The sequence below is a fragment of the Amphibalanus amphitrite genome, unplaced genomic scaffold (assembly GCF_019059575.1).
Source record: "Amphibalanus amphitrite isolate SeventyFive unplaced genomic scaffold, NRLGWU_Aamphi_draft 000021F_arrow, whole genome shotgun sequence".
In the NCBI taxonomy this organism is placed as follows: Eukaryota; Metazoa; Arthropoda; class Thecostraca; order Balanomorpha; family Balanidae; genus Amphibalanus; species Amphibalanus amphitrite.
The window spans coordinates 1,464,817-1,483,825 of NW_024881517.1; the positions used below are offsets into that span (position 1 = coordinate 1,464,817).

The following is a 19,009-nucleotide window of genomic DNA, read 5'->3' on the forward strand; positions in this document are numbered from 1 at the left end:
TCAAACGCGTCAGTCAAGATGCCTGGCGGCCATGTTTGAATTAAAACTTGTAATTATTTTTATACACATATCTATATTTGAGTCGTGCCGCGCTCAGGTTTAATTTTTGCTGACTATCAAAAGCAAAATTGTAAAACCAAAATTATTCTCACGAAATTTGAGATAGTCCCTTAACTGAAAAATGCTAACGACCTTGTATTTCAAGTCTACGAAAAACTGCTGTTGGGGCGTGCCGCGCTTAAATTTAATAAAAGTTATGTTAAAAATTAAAATTTAAAAGGTCAAAATGATTTTTGAAGCAATCTAAATAGTCCGCAGTACATGACCTATGTAACTTTGACCTGAGGTCGCTCTGCAAATTGACCGTGCCGCGCTTAGATTTTACCCTCATTGAATTGGGAAGGTCAAATTGTATAGTCAAAATCATTTTTGAGTCATTCTGAGTAGTCCGCAGACCATTTATTTCGAATATGAATCTGAATCCGAATATGTTGCCAAATAGATGAACATTTACTTAGAGCAGGAAAAGCAAGAGAGGGGCGCGCTTTAGGGCCTTGGGGCGCGCAGATCGAATGCAGGGCTGTCTCATCCCTATCTCCGTAACGTGTCGTGTGCGACCAATGACGTCACGGCATTGCGGCGTTCTGATTGGGCGGCAGCTCTGAATCGCCCGACTGGTGGTCCCCGCTCGACAAGCGCACGTGCGCCGACTAGACATTTGTAGTGGCATTGACGGCAGAAAAAGTGAGGTAATGCAGAGCTCTGAATATACTTGAATAGAGTCTAAGCCGTTAGTAATACGTAAAAACGTCAGATAGATTTCTTGTTCGTCTTGATTTGAGCTTTTATGTGATATAACTTTTACTTTAGTGTCGAGGTTGGCAGCTATGTGGGAGAGCCCTAAAGTTGGGTCATTTTCCATAGGATTGCATTACAGCCGTCCGACCCTTCGTACCAGTGACGTCACGGAAATCGCTGCTTCGGCCTAATGAGCATACCTTCTATATAGGGCCTTGGATCGAATGTAAAGGGCCTTGGCGAAAGGTACCGTTGTACGTAAAATTTTGTCCTCTTTCGAATGACGTCATTTTTAGCTGTTTTGACGGATGAAAGAAAGCGCGGTTTTAAGGCTCATGATTATATATATAAATGCAATGAAAACCCTAAGCCTCATGCTAATAATTGTATTCAAAATAGGGCCAAGAAAATGAGACAACTTGAACTGTTTCGTGCATAGCACATCGTCAGGTCTGAAGTAAACAATCATTTCATAGTTTTTTAAACATCACACAAAGCCTGCTCAGTGAATAGATCTTCCTCCTAGTTGCGGAATGGTACATACAGTGAGTTATGAATATTAACAAATATACACGCACTTCGATTCACAAGCAAAAACACGGTCGTTCGCAGTGATTATAACAAATGACAGACAGTAGATGACATGAATGATCCCAGTCTATTTGAATGGTAGGAATCTGGTATGTGAACAAATACGTGAAAAGATGGTAGAATGAAAGAGCCTATATATGTGTGCAAATTGCTTAGAAAATCCTATGTGTGTGTGTGCATTGTACAGTATGTGTGTGTGTGCATTGTACAGTATGTGTGTGTGCACTGTGCAGCATGTGTGCGAGTGATTGAGTGAGTGAGTGATTGAGTGAGCGAGTGAGTGGTTGAATGAGTGGATGATAGAATTAGTCAGTGAGTGAGTGAGTGAGTAGGGTGTTCTGACGGCTAGAAGTAGGGTTTTCGGGGTTTTCAAAGTTCTTCGATTGTGCCCTGAGGGCATACTTTTTTTGGGATTTGTGGCCCCGCATTTTGGCACTAGGATTTTCACCAGATTTTTGATAGAGGACACCATTCTGCACCTTTCCACCAAAATTCAGCGAAATCGTAGGGGCCGTCGATCCCTGCTGAACTGGAAAGTGGAACCCCTGCTGAATCCCTGCTGACTTCCGTTACTAGGGTTGACTATTAAGTAATGGAAGTGCCTTAAGCAATTAAACGGGTTTGCACGTGCACACATTATTTAGGTGTCATTTCATGCGCCAATCTTTTTTCTATCCAATGGTGAAGACCACATGTCCCTAGCTACTTTTTGCTATAAGCTATCGTCGTTTCCCCAAGAGACCTCCCGAACCTGTGGCGCACCACCTGGCAATGGCCAAAGCCGCGCGCCAGCGCCGAGTGCAAGGTCATATAGAGCTCAGTTTGTCGTAGGGAAAAGGCCTACCAATATCAGAAAATTTATTTTCTAAGTGTATGGAGCGACGCAGCCTCCCCACAGACGATATGTCGGTGGTTTCATCGGTTTGAGAAAGAAAGCGCCGATCAGTCTTCTGTCGGCGTTCCAGGAGTGGGTCAAGACGAGGCTGGAATGGTGTGTGATGCTTGAAGGCGATTATGTGGAGTAGTGTATGCTGTCATTTATCGTGCCAATGTGTATTGTTTTGATGAAAATATAGAAATTGTCCATTGTGTAGCCATAACAATAAGCCAATATGCTCTGATGACCTCGCGCTGGCGCTTGGCGCGCGATTTTGGCCATTGTCAGACTCCTTTTTCATGGTGCGCCGCAGGTTCGGGTGGTCTCTTGGGAAAACGACGATAGCTTGGAGCCAGAAGTAGCTAAGGACATGTGGTCTTCACCATTGGATAGAAAAAAACATCGGCGCATGAAATGACACCAAGAAAACATGTGCACGTGCAAAAACGTTTAATTGCTTAAGGCACTTCCATTACTTAATAGTCAACCCTAGTACATTGGCAAAAGCGGTAGAAGCGTCAGCACTCAGCAGTGCAGCATAGTGATAGTGTTTACAGATTAAATGTTTTATGAGTTGTAGAACGTAGGCATTCCATCCATAGTATCGGTAAGAATCTTGATCTATAGGAATCTTGGGCATTCCCGAATCCCGGGCAATGCACGTGGCGTGGAATTTGGGCTCTCACGCAGTTTGTTTCAGGGTGTAGTTTTATGGCTAACAAATTGTACTGATTTAATGTTACTTCGGTACATTGGGGTAAGATGCCCCCTGTCCTGGTGGGGAAAGACGCCCCCTAAATCCGTAGGCTGTCCTTCAAGCAGCCCGTCAAATCATTTATTACATACTTGTGATGAGAGACAAAAGTCGATCTGGGAATATTGAGAGTCCAGTACGGTCGGGTGATCCCCATGCCGGTCTCTCGGCCCACACAGCGACTTTTTGGGCGGCATCTGACTCAGAGCCCTCACACGACGGCCTCTGTGGGCCCCATTATTGGCTCCAGGGCCCCTCACGACATCCTTTGAGGGCTCCCACGTTGGCTCCGCGGGCCGCGCTGGCATCTGAGGTCCCCACGATGGGCTCGAGGGCCCTCAAGCATCATTAAGACCTATAAGGGCCCCACAGTGGTCTCTGAACGCCACCACGGAGGCTTGTTTAGCCGCGCTGGACTATGATGGTCCTAACGATGACCTCTGAAGCCCCTTACGACTACTTTTGAGGGCCCTTACAATGACGTTTGGTGTCTACTGCAGGCTCGAAGGGACTACTGATTCGTTCAGGCGATTCACGTGCCCATTTATGCCCTAATCATTTATAAATAAATCATTAATAATCATTAAAATAAATCATTTATAGTGCAGGGGGCATCTTCCCCAACGCCAGGGGGCGTCTTTCCCACCCTGTAGGGTAAGATGCCCCATTTCACTTCTTCAGGAAAATGCTTAATAGCAAAAAACGTTATCATATTGCAGGCACGAAAGTGTGATATTTTTGGAGAAAAATGATGTCGGCTTCCGTTGAAACTCCAAGTTTTTGCTTTCCGATCGTCATTTTCGAATTATATATGACATAGTAAAACCCTGGGCCTCTTTCCCCACTCTCTCCTACCTTATTTTATTGTTAAATTGCATGATAATGTAATGGTTATATTGGAAAAAATCAAATGCTTGTTTTTCCTAGTTCCCTCTGACTGTTGCGCTCATTTTCAGATTTTATTTTCACTGCGTTAACTAGTGATAATTCTAAGTATGGCTGACAAGACGTCATCATCAGTATTTAAGTATCTCCATGATCAAAACCGTCCATATAGTGTAACTGATATACACATGAACCTTCACAAAGAATATGGGAAAACTGCTGTTCAGAAGAGTTTGGATGCTTTGGTTGAGGTAGGTCATCAATTTTGTATTTCGCTTAAAAAAACAAGCTCTGTCTAACTCTGGAGTCTGGTGCAACCTGACGTTGGTGTGCAATGTGTTACATCTTGCTTGTGCTCATCTTTTTTTGCCTGTTAAATTTTTTTGCACAAGGTATGAAGATCATTGATCCCCAGAATGTCATTAATTTATTAAGATATACATACAAGATTTTACAAATGACATTCAAAGTCCTTTACATTTAGTGCATGCTGTTCAAGTGTTCATACACTTTTCTGTGACGTGATGTCCATTAAAATGTCCTCATTTCATCTGTGCTCTCTAGTTTCACCCCAACCACTGTTTGATTCTTTCTTGCCCTCAGGAGAAGAAGGTCATGGAAAAGGTGTATGGGAAGCAGAAGGTGTATGTTGTGAACCAGGAGCTGTTCCCCAAAGCCGAGGAGGCTGAAATTAAAGGCATGGATGCAAAGTAAGGCAAACCAAACTTATTTTTCTAATATCTAATGTTTCATACCAATCAGTTTTGTGAAGCTCATCATACACCGGATAATGTGCTTACAAACTTGTCATAAACTGGCCTGTACTCAGAGACAGAGTACGACGACTCGTCTCCCCGCAGGATCGCCGAGCTGACCGCCCAACTGACCGAGGAGGCCGTGGCGGCACGGGAGCTGGAGGCCAGACTGAAGGCCACCACCAACAGCCTGACGTCGGAGCAGGCCAAACGAGAGCTCAAACAGGTGGGTCGCCGGACACTGAGGGCGCTCAGTTCATCGGCGATTGAAGTACATACGTCAACAGATTTGGGGCTATTGAGGCTATAAAATTGCCTAAATATCATGTCTATTCACTAACGCTTCTTGTAGAAAGGAGAAGTGTTTTGTAATATCTCGATTGTCGAGTAAAGTAGACACCAGCTTAACATTGTTAGAACACCCGCCAGAAGTGCAAACTGTGCGTCCTCAGCGACCAATGGGACCCAATCACGTCCCTCCCACGTCCGCCCGTTGTGATCAGGACAGCGCCGATGACGTACCTCTTGAAGTAACCCGCCCGGTGTGATCAGGACGGCCCGATGACACCCCTTCCCTGCCCGTCCGGTTCTCCGCAGTGTGAACAGGACGTGGCCAGTCGGACCGGGAAGCTGGCCGCGCTGAAGCGTCTGTCGGGCAATGTGACGGCCGACGAGCGGCGGCGCGTCCAGGAGCGTCACCGCCGGCTGGTCACCGAGTGGAGGAAGCGAAAACGCATCGCCACAGACATCGTGGACGCCATCATGGAGGGCTACCCGAAGAAGAAGAAGGACCTGCTGGAGGAGATCGGCCTGGAGACGGACGAGGAGGCCGGCGTCACGCTGCCCAAGTGACACGGCCTGCTGGGGGCCCGGACGGGGGTTATGGGTGATGGTTCGTACGTGATGTCCGGTGTGGTGAGGAGGCGCACAGTGTGATGACGTCGTGGTGTGGTGACTGTGCGGCGTTGGGTGTCTGCAGTCGCGACAAGGCCGAGGGTGGTAGCTAGAGGCGGGTCCGCCTGATGGGCTCAACTGGATATGACTCCAGTATTGTTGATTGTTGCATTCCTGTGCTGCCATAACATTGTGTTACGTAGTGTCGGTCTTTTCAGCGGACAAGATCTGTCCCGCCACTGCCTATGGCTGGGCCAAGGGTTTGTCAGCTGCCTGGTCCTGTAACGCTCAGTCAGTGCCAATCTGAGCAGATAATGAACTCATGTTTTCAAGGGTGGTCGTTTGTGTTGCGGCATGTGGCAGTTATATAGCCGCGTTTCGCGGCTAGCTATTTTTTCCTTGCTATTTCCAAGGCCGCCACTTCTGTGCAAATGAATGAATGGTCGTGTTCGCTCGGTCCTGGAATGCGTTGGGCTTTGTGAGCGGACAGCCAGCTCATTGTCTGATCTCCGAAAAATGCGACAAGTTCACAATAAATAAATGTATTTAACTTTGGTGTTTTAATAAGCACAAGGCAGACAAACAGAAAAAACCTCCATAGAGAGCATCCTGCGAATTCGCCCCTCTAGTGCTAGTAAATCACAATCACAAGACGACCCCTCACATCCCCGGGCCAGGCCACTAAAACTTTCCCTTCAACTCAAGAACGCATAGTTATAGCGAGACCTTTCACACAAAAATAAACAATTTTCGGGCGGATATTGCTTTACACCTAGCGCGTGTTATGAACCCTTCACCCATCCCCTATATGATCACGACACACAACTCATACAATACAGCATGGCGCTAATACCAGAATGATGGAACGTAGCCTCTATGCACAGCGGGATTTCACTCGGAAAGCCAACGGAAATTATGCGTTCGGACGCGCCGCGACGCCACCGTCGCACTAATAGTGCCGCTATCGACCGCTAGATGTCGGCCCTAGACGTCCAGCTTGGGCGGCAGCTCGGCGTCGGCGGCCGTGATGCTGGAGTAGGCCGGCGGCGCGTCCTTCACCTCGGAGGTCTTGGTCGGCTCCTGTTCGGCCACCGCCAGCGAGTACTTCGGAGGCAGGTCCTCGGCCACCTCCACGTGCTGGAAACGCGCGGGACGTCAGCCAACGGCGCTTAACCAGTGCTATTTACATACGTTCTTGCCTGCACTCTGAAATATACGTGAATGCAACATACCTGTGCATGCGTTCATCTACTGTTAACGCCAGATCCCTTGAGACCCTAATTTTTCGCGATTATTTTTTAATGCGTGGAAGAATTTCAACCACATTTAGGAAATAGCTGTTTCAAGACCTGCTGAAACTTTTTCTTCAAATACGTTTTGTTGTCACTTAAATATTTGTGGCACTTGTCATTGACTCGTAATGTTAACTGTTTTTCCATCCTGGATAGAGGCTTTCATACGTCATATGACATAAGGCTCCGCCCACGACTGCGGCATTGACCCGTGCCCACCAGCGACCTCTGTACAAACGACACCCCTGCCATCTGTAAAGGACTATGAATTTCGCTGACGCTTCACGTGCCATGTATCAATTCAAATTGCAGCAGACGGTCAAGTAAATGTTAAGCTCTTGTTGACTCTCGTATATAGGACCAAGAGGACCATCACTCCTCAACCTACTACTCACACATGCCTCGAACAAACGTTAAAGATTCCTAAGCAATACGATGTTCGATGTAGGATATGTTTACTTTGAAATACGAGCGAGCCTTATGATGTGAAGCGAAGGCAATTAACTAATTATTGCGTTGTTCGATGGTTGCATAGCGATGTACAAATCAGCAACTACTTGATGACATCCGACATTCCCTTATCACGTTATCTGCAACGCCATAGGCTTTAAATACAGGTGAATGTTTCCTAACTATGTCAGGTATATGCCATCAGCCCGTCATTTGCAGCTTATGAAAAATAAAACAAATATCAGCGAACCTATCAGCATTGTACAAGCAATGCGCATTGAGCATTCATGGCTCCTCAGTCATCATGTCGCTCTTTGGGCACTGTCAGACAAGACGTTACGCACAACTCCGCCGGCTTTCGGCACCGCTCGACCGTCCCCGCTCCCCGCCACAGCGCGAGTGACCGCGCGCCGGCCCGAAACCGCCGCAGGCCAAGACCACAGAGGCGGGGCTTAGCTTTGACGTCATAACGTATCACAGACTGACTGATGATAGCCTCTACACACCGAGTGAAAATCTTGCTCGAAATTTAACATTACGAGTCAATGAGAAGTGCCTGAAATATTGAAATGGCGACAAAATATCTAAATTGTAAAAGTTTCGGCAGGTCTTGAAACGGCCATGTCCTGAGCTTGGTTGAAATTCTGCCACGCTTTTAAAAATAATCGCGAAAAATTAGGGTCTCAAGGGATCTGGCGTTAACAGTAATTACCATCGGACGGTTTACCCGAAAATACTTCCATAATCAGCAATCACTACCCTGCCCATCTGATCCCGCAGCCACTCGCCTGGACGAGCTCGTCGCGCAGTTCGCGGCGCCGGCGGCGGCGCACTACCACAATCAGGCAGTAGCAGGTGTAGAGCACCAGCGCCGTGCCCAGCAGCAGCACGCCCAGCATGACGTAGTGGGGCGTGCAGCGCCAGGCGCGCCGCCAGCTCGACTCGTGCTGCCGCGCCGCCGCTCCCGTCACTGCGGGAAGGGCAGGGGAGGGTCAGGTACAGCCGCTCCCGTCACTGCGGGGAGGGGGGAGGGGGGGGGGGGGGTCAGACACAGCCGCTCCCGTCACTGCGGGGAGGGCAGGGGAGGGGGGTTAGATACAGCCGCTCCCGTCACTGCGGGGAGGGGGGGGGGGTCAGACACAGCCGCTCCCGTCACTGCGGGGAGGGGGGAGGGTCAGATACAGCCGCTCCCGTCACTGCGGGGGGTCAGATACAGCCGCTCCCGTCACTGCGGGGGGGGGGGGACAGGGGAGGGTCAGATACAGCCGCCCCCGCCGCTCCCGTCACTAAGGACAAAGGCAGGAGGACGAGTCACGGTCGGGGCGCGACTGCTGGCGCCGATTTACGACAGAACTGGAGAGAGTGAGCGGTGAGCACCTCACGACCCTCGCGTCCACAGAAGGGTGTGAAGGCTACGACAGAGCCGACCACCCGAGAGCCGGGAGGCGAATGCCAGTGCATCAGAAATAAGTAATTTACGGAAATAAAGGGACAGAGATCCTGAGCAGGAAGCCGACAGAAACGGGACGAGGACACACGGTGGAGGATAAAACAGACGACACGCCACACAGAACAAGACGCCCAAGCTGTGAAACTCTGTTTCGATACAACCTGATTATATAACAGACACAAAGACAAGACGCCAATTGTGTCGTGACAAACGAAAAACCAGCACGCTGCGCAGTGACGCAACCAAACGCTCTCGCTGCGGTATCGATTCGTGACCACCGGATACAAAACTGGGTTATAAGAAGCTTATCTAGCAGGATAAGTCATGATGCCATAGATACCACTTCCTGTTCTCTTGTGTGCGTTGCGTATAACACGTGAAACAGCATTTATTATTAGTAATAATTGTAAGCATCTGTGAAAATGGTCAGTTGTAAGCATCTGTGAAAATGGGATTGATTGCCGAAAGCAGATATGCAACTAACTAACAAAGGCGCCTTCCTTTCCCAACCGTCACTAAGTATCCAGTGGGTCACCGCGCCCAATGTTCAGCGCTTCCCCTACCCCGGCTACTGGACATATCCCGGTGCGCCTGCGAGAGCCGGTCCCGGCCCCACGAAACCCTCCCTGTCCTCCACCTACCGAACATATTCCGGTGAGTTTTTGAGAGCCTGTTTTGGCCCTCTGAACCCTCCCCTGTCCCCTACCTACCAAACATGGCCCGGTCAGTGCGCCTGTGAGAGCCCCCTTCCCCTCACCCACTTACCGAACATGTCGCGGTGGGCCTGCGCGAGCCGGTCGCGCAGCTGCTGCTCGGCCTGCTCCATCCTCTGCTCGACCAGCGCCTGCTCCTGCCGCTCCTGAGCCTCCTGAGCCTGCTTCGGCTGCTCCTGACCCTGCTGCTGGCGCTCCTCAGTGTCCGGCTGGCCGCTGATGCCCTGCAGCATGTGCTGCATCGTCTGCCGCATACGGTCCAGCATGCCGTCCAGCATGCTCGGGAACGGACCGTCGCCCGTCATCGGGCCTGCCGGGGAGGAGGACGGGAGGGGGGGGGGCTGGGTCAGAGCAGCGACACTCGTGGAGCCGACAGCAGATTGGTGAGTCAAGCCAGCTTTATAGTTACCGAGGTAAAATGCGCTAAAATACTATGGTAGATTAGCGTTATAGTTAGGAGAACAAAATTCCTACAAGCGCGTATAATCCAAGAAAACGATGGTGACGTATGCATCTATCTAGACACCAATCAGTCTCGGTAAGCCGCAGCTATGGTTCACCGATTTTATCTATCTGACAAGAACACAAGTTACCACGCTTTCAGAGCAGTTGAGGCAAAGTAGCGTCAAGCGTAAATGATAACTTATCTCCGCTTTCAAACATTTCAATCGGTTATCGGGGCTATTACTGTGTTGTTGATAAAATATCTTGACAGGCACTGACAACGTTCAGGTACCCGTATGTCAGCTGATTATCTTATCAGATCATTCAGTAAGATATAAGCAAAGATCATCTAACCACCGCAATAGATTACATAAATGTCTTCTACCAAGGCATCACAAGTTACCAGATAACACTCCGGGAAAGTGGAACACATTTCCAACTACGACCCCCACCAACTGACCCACCCTCTCCCAAACTGAACTTGCTGTGAAACGGTGACCCCCTTCCCGTACTGACCTCGCTGTGACACGGTGACCCTCCCGTACTGACCTCGCCGTGAGACTGTGACCCCTACTGACCTCGCTGTGACACGGTGACCCCTACTGACCTCGCTGTGACACGGTGACACGCGCCGGCCCCTCGATGACGTGCATCTGGTCTCCGTCGTGGACCAGTACCGACGACTGGGAGCGCTGAACCTGCTGGCCGTCTTCCGACTCGAACGAGTACTTCCTGACCACGGACATGACGACCGGCGCGCCATCCTCGTCCTGGACCGGGCGGCGCGGCGGAACGTCAGGGAGGAGCGACGGAGACAGTGTGCAGAAGGTCGGACACAGAGAGAGAGAGAGAGCTTCAGAACAACCCTGCAGTTACAAAAAGCACGAATCGGCAGACGGGTGTTCCGAGATTTAACCCGCGCCCAAGTGTGTGGGGGTGTTTGAACACCGCCCCCCTGCGGTTTTTTTGGTATACCTTACCGGGCATCCTCTCCCCACCTTCACTGAAAAATTTAGACCCAGGTCACCTCAGGTCAGGTCACCAGGTCAATCGAAGTGACCCAACCTCCAAAAAAACTTTGGGGTCCAGCCACGGCCATAGTGGTTGACAGAAAGTTTTGAAACTTTCAGGACTTCAATAACTCATTGGTACCTACAATTCGCATATCTCGGAATTTTGATATCGGTAACCTCGGGTCAGGTCATTCTTTGGGTGCCTCCATTATAAACCTATGGGGAAAAGGCGGTATCTACGATGTGCCATAGCTACTGGCTAGGAAACGTTGATAAGTTGTGTTAGATGTGTTTTTATAAAAGGAGAGGCGGTTACAAGACTATTTCATGATCTTGACCTTTCAAGGTCATATCAGGTCATCTGGTCTGAACGGTACTGCATAGGCAGGTATTGGTGTATTGGACCTCAGGACCACGAATAATGACATAAACACAAATCCTACATTTGTGCCCTGTCGCCAGTTATATTGGCTCTTCTCACCTAGTTGGATTTTACTCTCACTTCATTATTTTATGAAATAACGCAGATGATTGAAAAAAGTGACATTTTCAAAACATTTTTTTCATTGACCTCTGGTGACCTCAATATTGACCTGAGGTAAAAAATGACTGAAGTAAATTCGTAATGATTTTGACGAGCTTTCCATTGCTTTTTCCGTTTCTTTCTACGATGCCTAGGAGCCGAGTTAGTGGGGGGGGGGGGGTGTTCAAACACCCCCCCCCACACACACACACCAGGTCGTGGAAAATCCAGACTGACACTGGGGCGCGGGTTAATTCAGAGCCCTGCACGAGCCGTGGGTACAGAATTCGCATCACTTAATAACGCCTTTCTGGCCACCACCGAACCATTTTCCAGTGCAGGTAATAATGCGGTACAAAAATTCCCCTCAGCTGTGCCATATCCCGTGTGTGACCGGCGTCACGGACCGCGGCGGTACCGGGAGCGCCGAAAACCGTCCGTCCCGGCCCGCCGGACAGCCGCCCAGCCCGGCCGATCAATAACTAATGTGCCTTACCGCACCCCTGGGGCTCCGCTCGCTCCCCGTCCCCAGTCCCCGGGAAGCCATGTGGCGTAGGGTGGTTACAGATAGTACCTGAGCGACAACCCAGCCCACAGCTGCCCTAAAACTTAACCGAGGAAGGGGCGACAGGAACACGCATATGCCGGGGACATGAGGTAGAGGGAAGAGAGGCGAATGAGACGAGGATGAGGGCGAGAGGAAGGAGCGGGGAGAGAGAGAGAGAGAGAGAGAGAGAGAGAGAGAGAGAGAGAGAGAGAGGAGAGATAGAGATAGAGAGATAGAGAGATAGAGAGATAGAGAGACAGAGAGAGAGAGAGAGAGAGAGAGAGAGAGAGAGAGAGAGAGAGAGAGAGAGAGAGAGAGAGAGAGAGAGAGAGAGAGAGAGAGAGAGAGGAGAGATAGAGAGATAGAGAGATAGAGAGATAGAGAGATAGAGAGATAGAGAGATAGAGAGATAGAGAGATAGAGAGATAGAGAGATAGAGAGATAGAGAGATAGAGAGATAGAGAGATAGAGAGATAGAGAGATAGAGAGATAGAGAGATAGAGAGATAGAGATAGAGAGATAGAGAGATAGAGAGATAGAGAGATAGAGAGATAGAGAGATAGAGAGATAGAGAGATAGAGAGATAGAGAGAGAGAGAGAGAGAGAGATAGAGATAGAGATAGAGATAGAGATAGAGATAGAGATAGAGATAGAGATAGAGATAGAGATAGAGATAGAGATAGAGATAGAGATAGAGATAGAGATAGAGATAGAGATAGAGATAGAGATAGAGATAGAGATAGAGATAGAGATAGAGATAGAGATAGAGATAGAGATAGAGATAGAGATAGATAGAGATAGAGAGAGAGAGAGAGAGAGAGAGAGAGAGAGAGAGAGAGAGAGAGAGAGAGAGAGAGAGAGAGAGAGAGAGAGAGAGAGAGAGAGAGAGAGAGAGAGAGAGAGAGAGAGAGAGAGAGAGACAGAGAGAGAGAGACAGAGAGACAGAGAGAGAGAGACAGAGACAGAGACAGAGACAGAGACAGAGACAGAGACAGAGACAGAGACAGAGACAGACAGAGACAGATACAGACAGACAGAGACAGACAGAGACAGACAGAGACAGATACAGAGAGGTGTGGAAGTGGGAGAGGGTAACCAAATTTCCCACAAGCAAAGTGAGTACCTCGCCTGCTAAATTTTAGACTGAGCGTTCAAACAAGACTTGCCTATTGCACGTCCTGACATGCCGTCCGTCCAGATCTGACTCACTTGTCGCCCTACCGTCGGACCCGGTTCAGCCGAGTGTCAGGGGTTCCCCGGCGCTAACCCCGTGGTACAGCGGACCACGGGTCACTGTGAGACCGAATGGGACGGGAGCAGGGAGGTATATGGGGTGTGGCACCCACCTGCTGTTTGGGCCGCTGGTGGTGGCAGCCGCTCTGACACGAGTGCTGCTCCACCGGCACTGGGTAGGCGGTGGCGCAGTCTGCAACATAGACACAGGCACAGTCGCGGTGTTGCAGGCACGGTACAGACCACATACAACACAGCAGCTAGTCGCCGCCCCCTGTACACAACTCTAGGCACGACTCTCACGACTCCCTTTGTAGAACTCCCCAGACAGTCAGGCCCAAGTCAGGAGCCAAGCAGTCAGCGCCTCCCGTACAGACGTGCCTCAACAGCCAGCCGTGATCCATATACATTACGCGTGATGCGCTAGTCCAGCATGTTGATATCTTTCACATGTAGATTATGCCACATAGAAAAGTGATGTGGACGTTATTTATGCCTGCTAACTTCAGCTGCCTTTAATTAAAGTTGCAGAAGTGTTTCTTCGTGGAGTGAGAGGTTAGGCGTAAGCTTTACGCTTTAGCGCGCTGTTTTCACTTTTCTTCAGAGACCGGCCTTCGCATCGGTTTGCCATGTTAGAAGAGTGGTGACTGCTACCAACCGTCACTCACGCCTGCGTCACAATCGTGACGGCGGCGCCACGAACCGGGCTACGTGCTGACGTCACGCACGGCCGACGGCAGTGCTAACTGGCCGGTCTCTGCACCCCGGCACAGCCGTACGAGCCGCCGGTGAAAGGTGGCTCTATCGGATACGGTGGACTGTGCACGGCTGAAGGAACGGAAAGCGACAGATCCCCGGAGTTGTACGGCAAAGAGCGATGTGAATGTGTGGTAGGTTAATATAATGTGAGCCGTGAGCTCACATTTGGCGCACTGGCCACCGTGCTTAGTCACCGTTCGGCCCGATGTAAACTCACCTTTAGCGCACTTGTGCCGGTGCTCGCCGGCCCTCAGTTGCGGCTCGATGTGAGCTCACCTTTAGCGCACTTGTCGCGGTGCTCGCCGGCGCTCAGCTGTGGTTCGTTGGCCTCTCCCAGTGCAAACAGGCGACAGCCGCGCTCGCAGGCAGCCGCCGAGCCCGCTGCGTTCGCCTGGGAAGGAGGCGGGAAGGGGCGTCAGTGACGCGGGACAGGACGGGACATCAGCGACGGTCGCCTGGGACGGAGAGAGGACGATACACGTCAGCCACAGCGACCCAACCCGGTCAATGTAGCCGGGGGTGAGGGTGAGGGGGACACATCGGCAGGCAATGACCGACAAAACAGCGACAACTCAGGGTGACTGCCAGCGGTGGCGCCGGCGTTTGCAGCACATTTCGTCCTCCACATCAATAGTGCAGACTGTTTGCACGCTCTGCAGGTCAATGCCGTGCCGCACGGTAGTTACCAAAACACAGAAACCATGCAACGGTCGTTGGTTAGAGGTAGGTATATGTAAGGTATGCATAACGTAGAGCGTGCCGTTTCTCCCATCAGGGACGGCCAGATAGCACTGCAGATGCCATGTATCGTCTCGTTTCCCGTCCATGTTCAACATACCTAACCCCTGCAGAGGCCAACGGACCCGTCATCTCCAGCCTAACCCACAGGGAGTCACCGGTAGCTGGCGTCATGACCTACCACAGCAGCCGTCACGGCGGGCAGCGGCCGGCGCTGACCGTGCGTCCCCTCCCCACCTTGGCTCACCGAAACTGTGACCCAGCGCCACGAGTTATGTCCGTGGCTATGGGGCTACTGGGCCTTATCCGGCAGGCCACCCTTCCTCTGTCAAAGGGACGTGCCGTGACCCCTTGTGACACACGCCGCCTCCTGTGCTCGCCCCTGACCGGGCGTCACGTGCCGTGACCCCATGTGAGACACGCCGTCCTCCTGTACCGTCCCTGACCGGGCGTCACGCCGTCCGCCCGGTCGCGCCCGCCTCGTGACCCGCCGGCACGCCGGGTCACACAGTTACGTCGTCCGACACTGCGGCGACGGCCACGGCCGGCTGCCAACAATCGACCACGTCTGTACTGCGACACAAGCCGACGCCGCTGCCGCCAGCAACGCCGCGGCGCACCTGGGGACGGGAGGCTCCGCACCACAGGCCGTGCAGCCGAAATCGGGCCATACGAATGACCGTAATACGAGTACCACGGACTGAGAAATGATACTATGTAGAGTAGAGCCGTCCTATTGTTATGTTTATTGGTGCTTTGGGAGCGTCGACTGCTATGGCCATTTAGTGTCCACAAAGACGCCTGGCACTGAGACACGCGGGGTACGTGATTCGGTCCGCTCTTCAGTGATGTTATCAGCGCACAGTGCGTGCTCGAGGGGCTGTTGTTCGAAAAACACGGAGCAGTTCGCCAGACGATAACAGCACCGGTGACAACAGCAGACGCCGTGTCACTCAGCACACAATTGGACAGAGGGAGCGTTGGAGCTTATTATATACTGGTATAGAGCGCAGACTTTCCATTCCGCTTCTGCATGAAAACTGTGTACACTTCCAACCCATAGGAGAAATTAATTGCGGGTCTTCGGGCAAAATTCATCAAAATTGCATCACATCTGCACGCTGATAGGAAACATTGAATTTAAACCGACCCAAAACGAAAATAATAGTGGAGCTCCATAATCCATAAAACTGGGACGCAATTAAATACGCATTTCCAGCGCCAACGTCGGCAACAATAGTATCGGTGTCGGGTACTCACAAACTCTTTGGCGCACTGCTGGTAGCACTCGGCGTTCCGCTGTTCGACCTGCTGTTTGTAGCCGAGCTGGGGCTCTGTCTCGGCGGACGGCGTCGGGTCGCGCACCAGGGTGATGGGGGGCAGCTGGAGCAGGGCGCGCGGGTCGCCCAGCCGCTGCAGCGAGAACAGCACCTGGGCCGAGCCGGCGCCAGCCAGCAGCAGCACCGCAGCCGCCACGCGCATCGTTAGTCTGCGGACAGAGGGCGGCCGGGGAGGTGGTGACGGACCGGGCACACATATGGTCATGTGGCGGAGTCTTTGTGTCCGAGGGGGATGGGCAGGGGTTGGGAGAGCAGTGACACCGATGAAAAGTCATCTCACGAGTTACTGAATGACGTGTCGGACAGACAGAGGACTGAACAGATAGCTGACTCACTGAGCATACAACGAATATCGCACTTCAGTGTTGACGTGGAACTGCGCTAAAGCCTCGCTAGTCAGCCGTCTTGGTAGCACATGCCCGTTAGTCGGAAACGGGAAACACTAATGTAATATGTAGCTGCGGGGGACGACAAACGCCCTCGGGTCCCACGACCCACCCCATTAGAACTATGTACCCACGCTCCAGTGGCGCCAGAGACCCGGTGACACGGAGCAGAACCCAGGTCACGGAGAGGTCGTAACAAGCCCCGGACAGGGCGCTTATTAGACGTGAACGAGATGTTGTCGTGACAAAGGGTGCTTTCAGCAGACGTCAATGACACGGTACCGCTGTAAGAGATCAGGAAGTAAGCGCAATATTAGTAACTACCTAATAAGTACTGGATAGTCATAGGGAAGTGTCAAGGCTGCGTCCGCTGACATCGCTCAATTCTCGCCCCGCGGAGAGCTGTCTAACATATTATCAACTGCCCCCGGAAATGTGCCTATCCGTGTCCACTAAGCAGTACGAACTGTGTAGATCAGAGACGGAGCAAAGACGAGAGAAATATAGTCATGGAAATGTCATTGTTCTTTTTCCTTCACTGTTCTGCTGGCAGTAAAACAATGGAGTGAGGGCTACCAAGTACCAATTCAAAACAAAGAAAGTGTGTGCAAATAAGGGGCCATTTCCTATCGATATGTGGCAATCATAAATGTCAAAGCGGGACTGTGCTACACGCAAAATGACCTTTAAGCGGCCGGGCCCACACAACGGCGACTGCCAACTCAAATATTGATCGTCAAGCTGGCAGGGCTGAGGGGTAGGTCGGGGAGGGGGTCCGGCGACCGGACACCTGAGCTGCGCAAAATATCGCAGCCTTGTAGTAGGGCGAAGGCGCCACTGCCCGATAACACATAATCAAACATGGATGTAGTGACGCGAAAGAACAAAGAAAATACCACGAATGTCCGTTAAACGTCACTTAAATCACAAACTTTTTCTCGTAAACGCTGAACGTCAGTGTCACTTAGTAGTTGTCTTACCCTAAAGATACCTGAAAACGACCTTCGCGAGCGTTCAACTACACAGGAAACACACGAAAGGAAATCAAAACGTGTAAAATATCCGGGCCGCTGGGTTGTTTCCGTGTTTTCAGAGAAGGGAAAGCGCGGTGCTGCACCAGATACGAGCGCTGGACACTGGTCAGCGGCGATAGTGGATATCGGGGCGATCGGCCGGCCGGCGCTGATGCCGGCCACGGGTCGTACCGGGCCGCGGGGCCGGCGCGGCGGGTGGCGCACACACCCAGGAAGGCGGCAGCTTCCGCTGCTGTACCCACACTGACACCGCACCCAGTAATGAGAACGGAAGGGTACCTAGTACCTACCGTATGCGCAGCGCACACATCGGGTAACGGCGACATGGCGTTATCATGAATACATCTCACGTTATATCAACTGAACTATCCAATGGCACAAAGGGAAGCCTTTCCACTCCGAAGACTCCCAATCCTGAGTGTAGTGTTCATTTTAAGATTTGGCCTTTTCGTCAATCCGTTTGTATTCTCCTCGAAGACTTACTTGAAACTTGAAAGGCACGTTGATGAAACCGTAAACAATAAACAACGTCATTCTGCATCAATGACCAGTAGGTATCAGCAATAGCCAATAACACTCAGAAAAGCCCATCAAGTCATGCGAAAGTTAGTGGCACATCTAAAAATATGAAAACTACTGCCACATCATGACTATTACCCTGCAGAAAAAAAAACACTTTTCCAGAGCATTCCACTTCAGCATGGGAATAAAGCATTACGTAACGCAACACTGGCAGCAGCTTCAACTCTTCATACAGCTATTTATTGAATGGGATGAGCCTGATTAAGCGGTCATCACCTCAGCACTACCCGTCTCCCAGCCCATCTAATCTGTTGTTCGACTCACCGCTGCCGGGGCCCTCCTACTGCGACGGTCGCCGTCACAACACTCTCTGTTGTCGGTGCGGCCGCGGCGGCCCCCAGCCGCCCCCCCCCCCCCCCCCGAGCGATACCGACCAATACGACGGCGCGGCCACCTTTCATAAGAACCTACAGCGCAGAAACTACGCCACGGAACAAGGCCGTGTAGCAACAGACCCAGAACTTTGGCGCAAGGAACATTCATGAACAGGAAGAGAGTTTGCACGTTTTCCTTCTATTGCCGGAATCGAGCAGTGGGGAAAATGGTACTGGCTGGCGGCCGCGGCAGCCGGCGGGCGCGGCGGCCGGCTAGCTGCTGCGAGGGCCCGGCCGGCCTGGTCGATGGTTGCCGGGCGGTGCTGAATCGTCAACCGTGGCGCCGGGCCCCGGTACCACTACCAGCGAGGTCCGTCCGCACAGCATTGAGACCGAGAGCGAACGTAGCATAACACCTCCAGGCATAGTACCTTCCTAACTTCCTCCTGACTCCCAAGACGTCAGCATACATATTCATTAGAAAAAAAAGAATATAACTACTCCGTCCTGTAGATCACATGGTAGAGCTTTGGATTCCCGGTTCGGATCATTCCACCTTATCTGAAAATGTCAACACCTCAGCAGAGTTTACATTACAACACTGGTCTATCTGCACCGAAGGCTCATATAGAGTCTG

General features: G+C 51.2%; 2 protein-coding genes across 8 annotated transcripts; one reads left to right on the plus strand and one right to left on the minus strand.

Moving 5' to 3' along the window:
* The first annotated feature begins 1,008 nt into the window (after positions 1-1,008).
* On the plus strand, positions 1,009-6,105 carry LOC122391067 (homologous-pairing protein 2 homolog). Of its 7 annotated transcripts, none has more exons than XM_043384676.1 (5): positions 1,009-1,052; positions 3,977-4,156; positions 4,509-4,615; positions 4,766-4,886; positions 5,258-6,105. In XM_043384676.1, exons 2-5 carry the CDS (start codon positions 4,016-4,018, stop codon positions 5,510-5,512), a joined length of 624 nt encoding a protein of 207 aa, XP_043240611.1. In that variant the 5' UTR covers positions 1,009-1,052; positions 3,977-4,015; the 3' UTR covers positions 5,513-6,105. The 7 variants fall into 7 exon arrangements, with proteins under 7 accessions (XP_043240611.1, XP_043240589.1, XP_043240566.1 ...); XM_043384654.1 differs by lacking the exon at positions 1,009-1,052 and adding an exon at positions 1,053-1,343; XM_043384631.1 differs by lacking the exon at positions 1,009-1,052 and adding an exon at positions 1,081-1,334.
* On the minus strand, positions 6,081-17,987 carry LOC122391065 (transmembrane protein 59-like). The gene is made up of 8 exons (XM_043384615.1): positions 17,960-17,987; positions 15,977-16,205; positions 14,255-14,369; positions 13,333-13,412; positions 10,511-10,673; positions 9,512-9,769; positions 8,085-8,266; positions 6,081-6,691 (listed from the first exon to the last, which is right to left on the minus strand). Exons 2-8 carry the CDS (start codon positions 16,196-16,198, stop codon positions 6,539-6,541), a joined length of 1,173 nt encoding a protein of 390 aa, XP_043240550.1. The 5' UTR covers positions 16,199-16,205; positions 17,960-17,987; the 3' UTR covers positions 6,081-6,538.
* Between the last annotated feature and the right edge of the window lie 1,022 nt (positions 17,988-19,009).

Coding starts and splice junctions, on each gene's coding strand:
- LOC122391067 (XM_043384676.1), top strand. CDS start 4,016: ATGGCTGACAAGACGTCATCATCAGTATTTAAGTATCTCCATGATCAA. Junction 4,157..4,508: donor GTTTGGATGCTTTGGTTGAG/GTAGGTCATCAA, acceptor TCTTGCCCTCAG/GAGAAGAAGGTCATGGAAAA. Junction 4,616..4,765: donor ATTAAAGGCATGGATGCAAA/GTAAGGCAAACC, acceptor GTCTCCCCGCAG/GATCGCCGAGCTGACCGCCC.
- LOC122391065 (XM_043384615.1), bottom strand. CDS start 16,198: ATGCGCGTGGCGGCTGCGGTGCTGCTGCTGGCTGGCGCCGGCTCGGCC. Junction 10,674..13,332: donor ACCAGCGGCCCAAACAGCAG/GTGGGTGCCACA, acceptor CGCCCGGTCCAG/GACGAGGATGGCGCGCCGGT. Junction 8,267..9,511: donor GGCCCACCGCGACATGTTCG/GTAAGTGGGTGA, acceptor CCCTTCCCGCAG/TGACGGGAGCGGCGGCGCGG.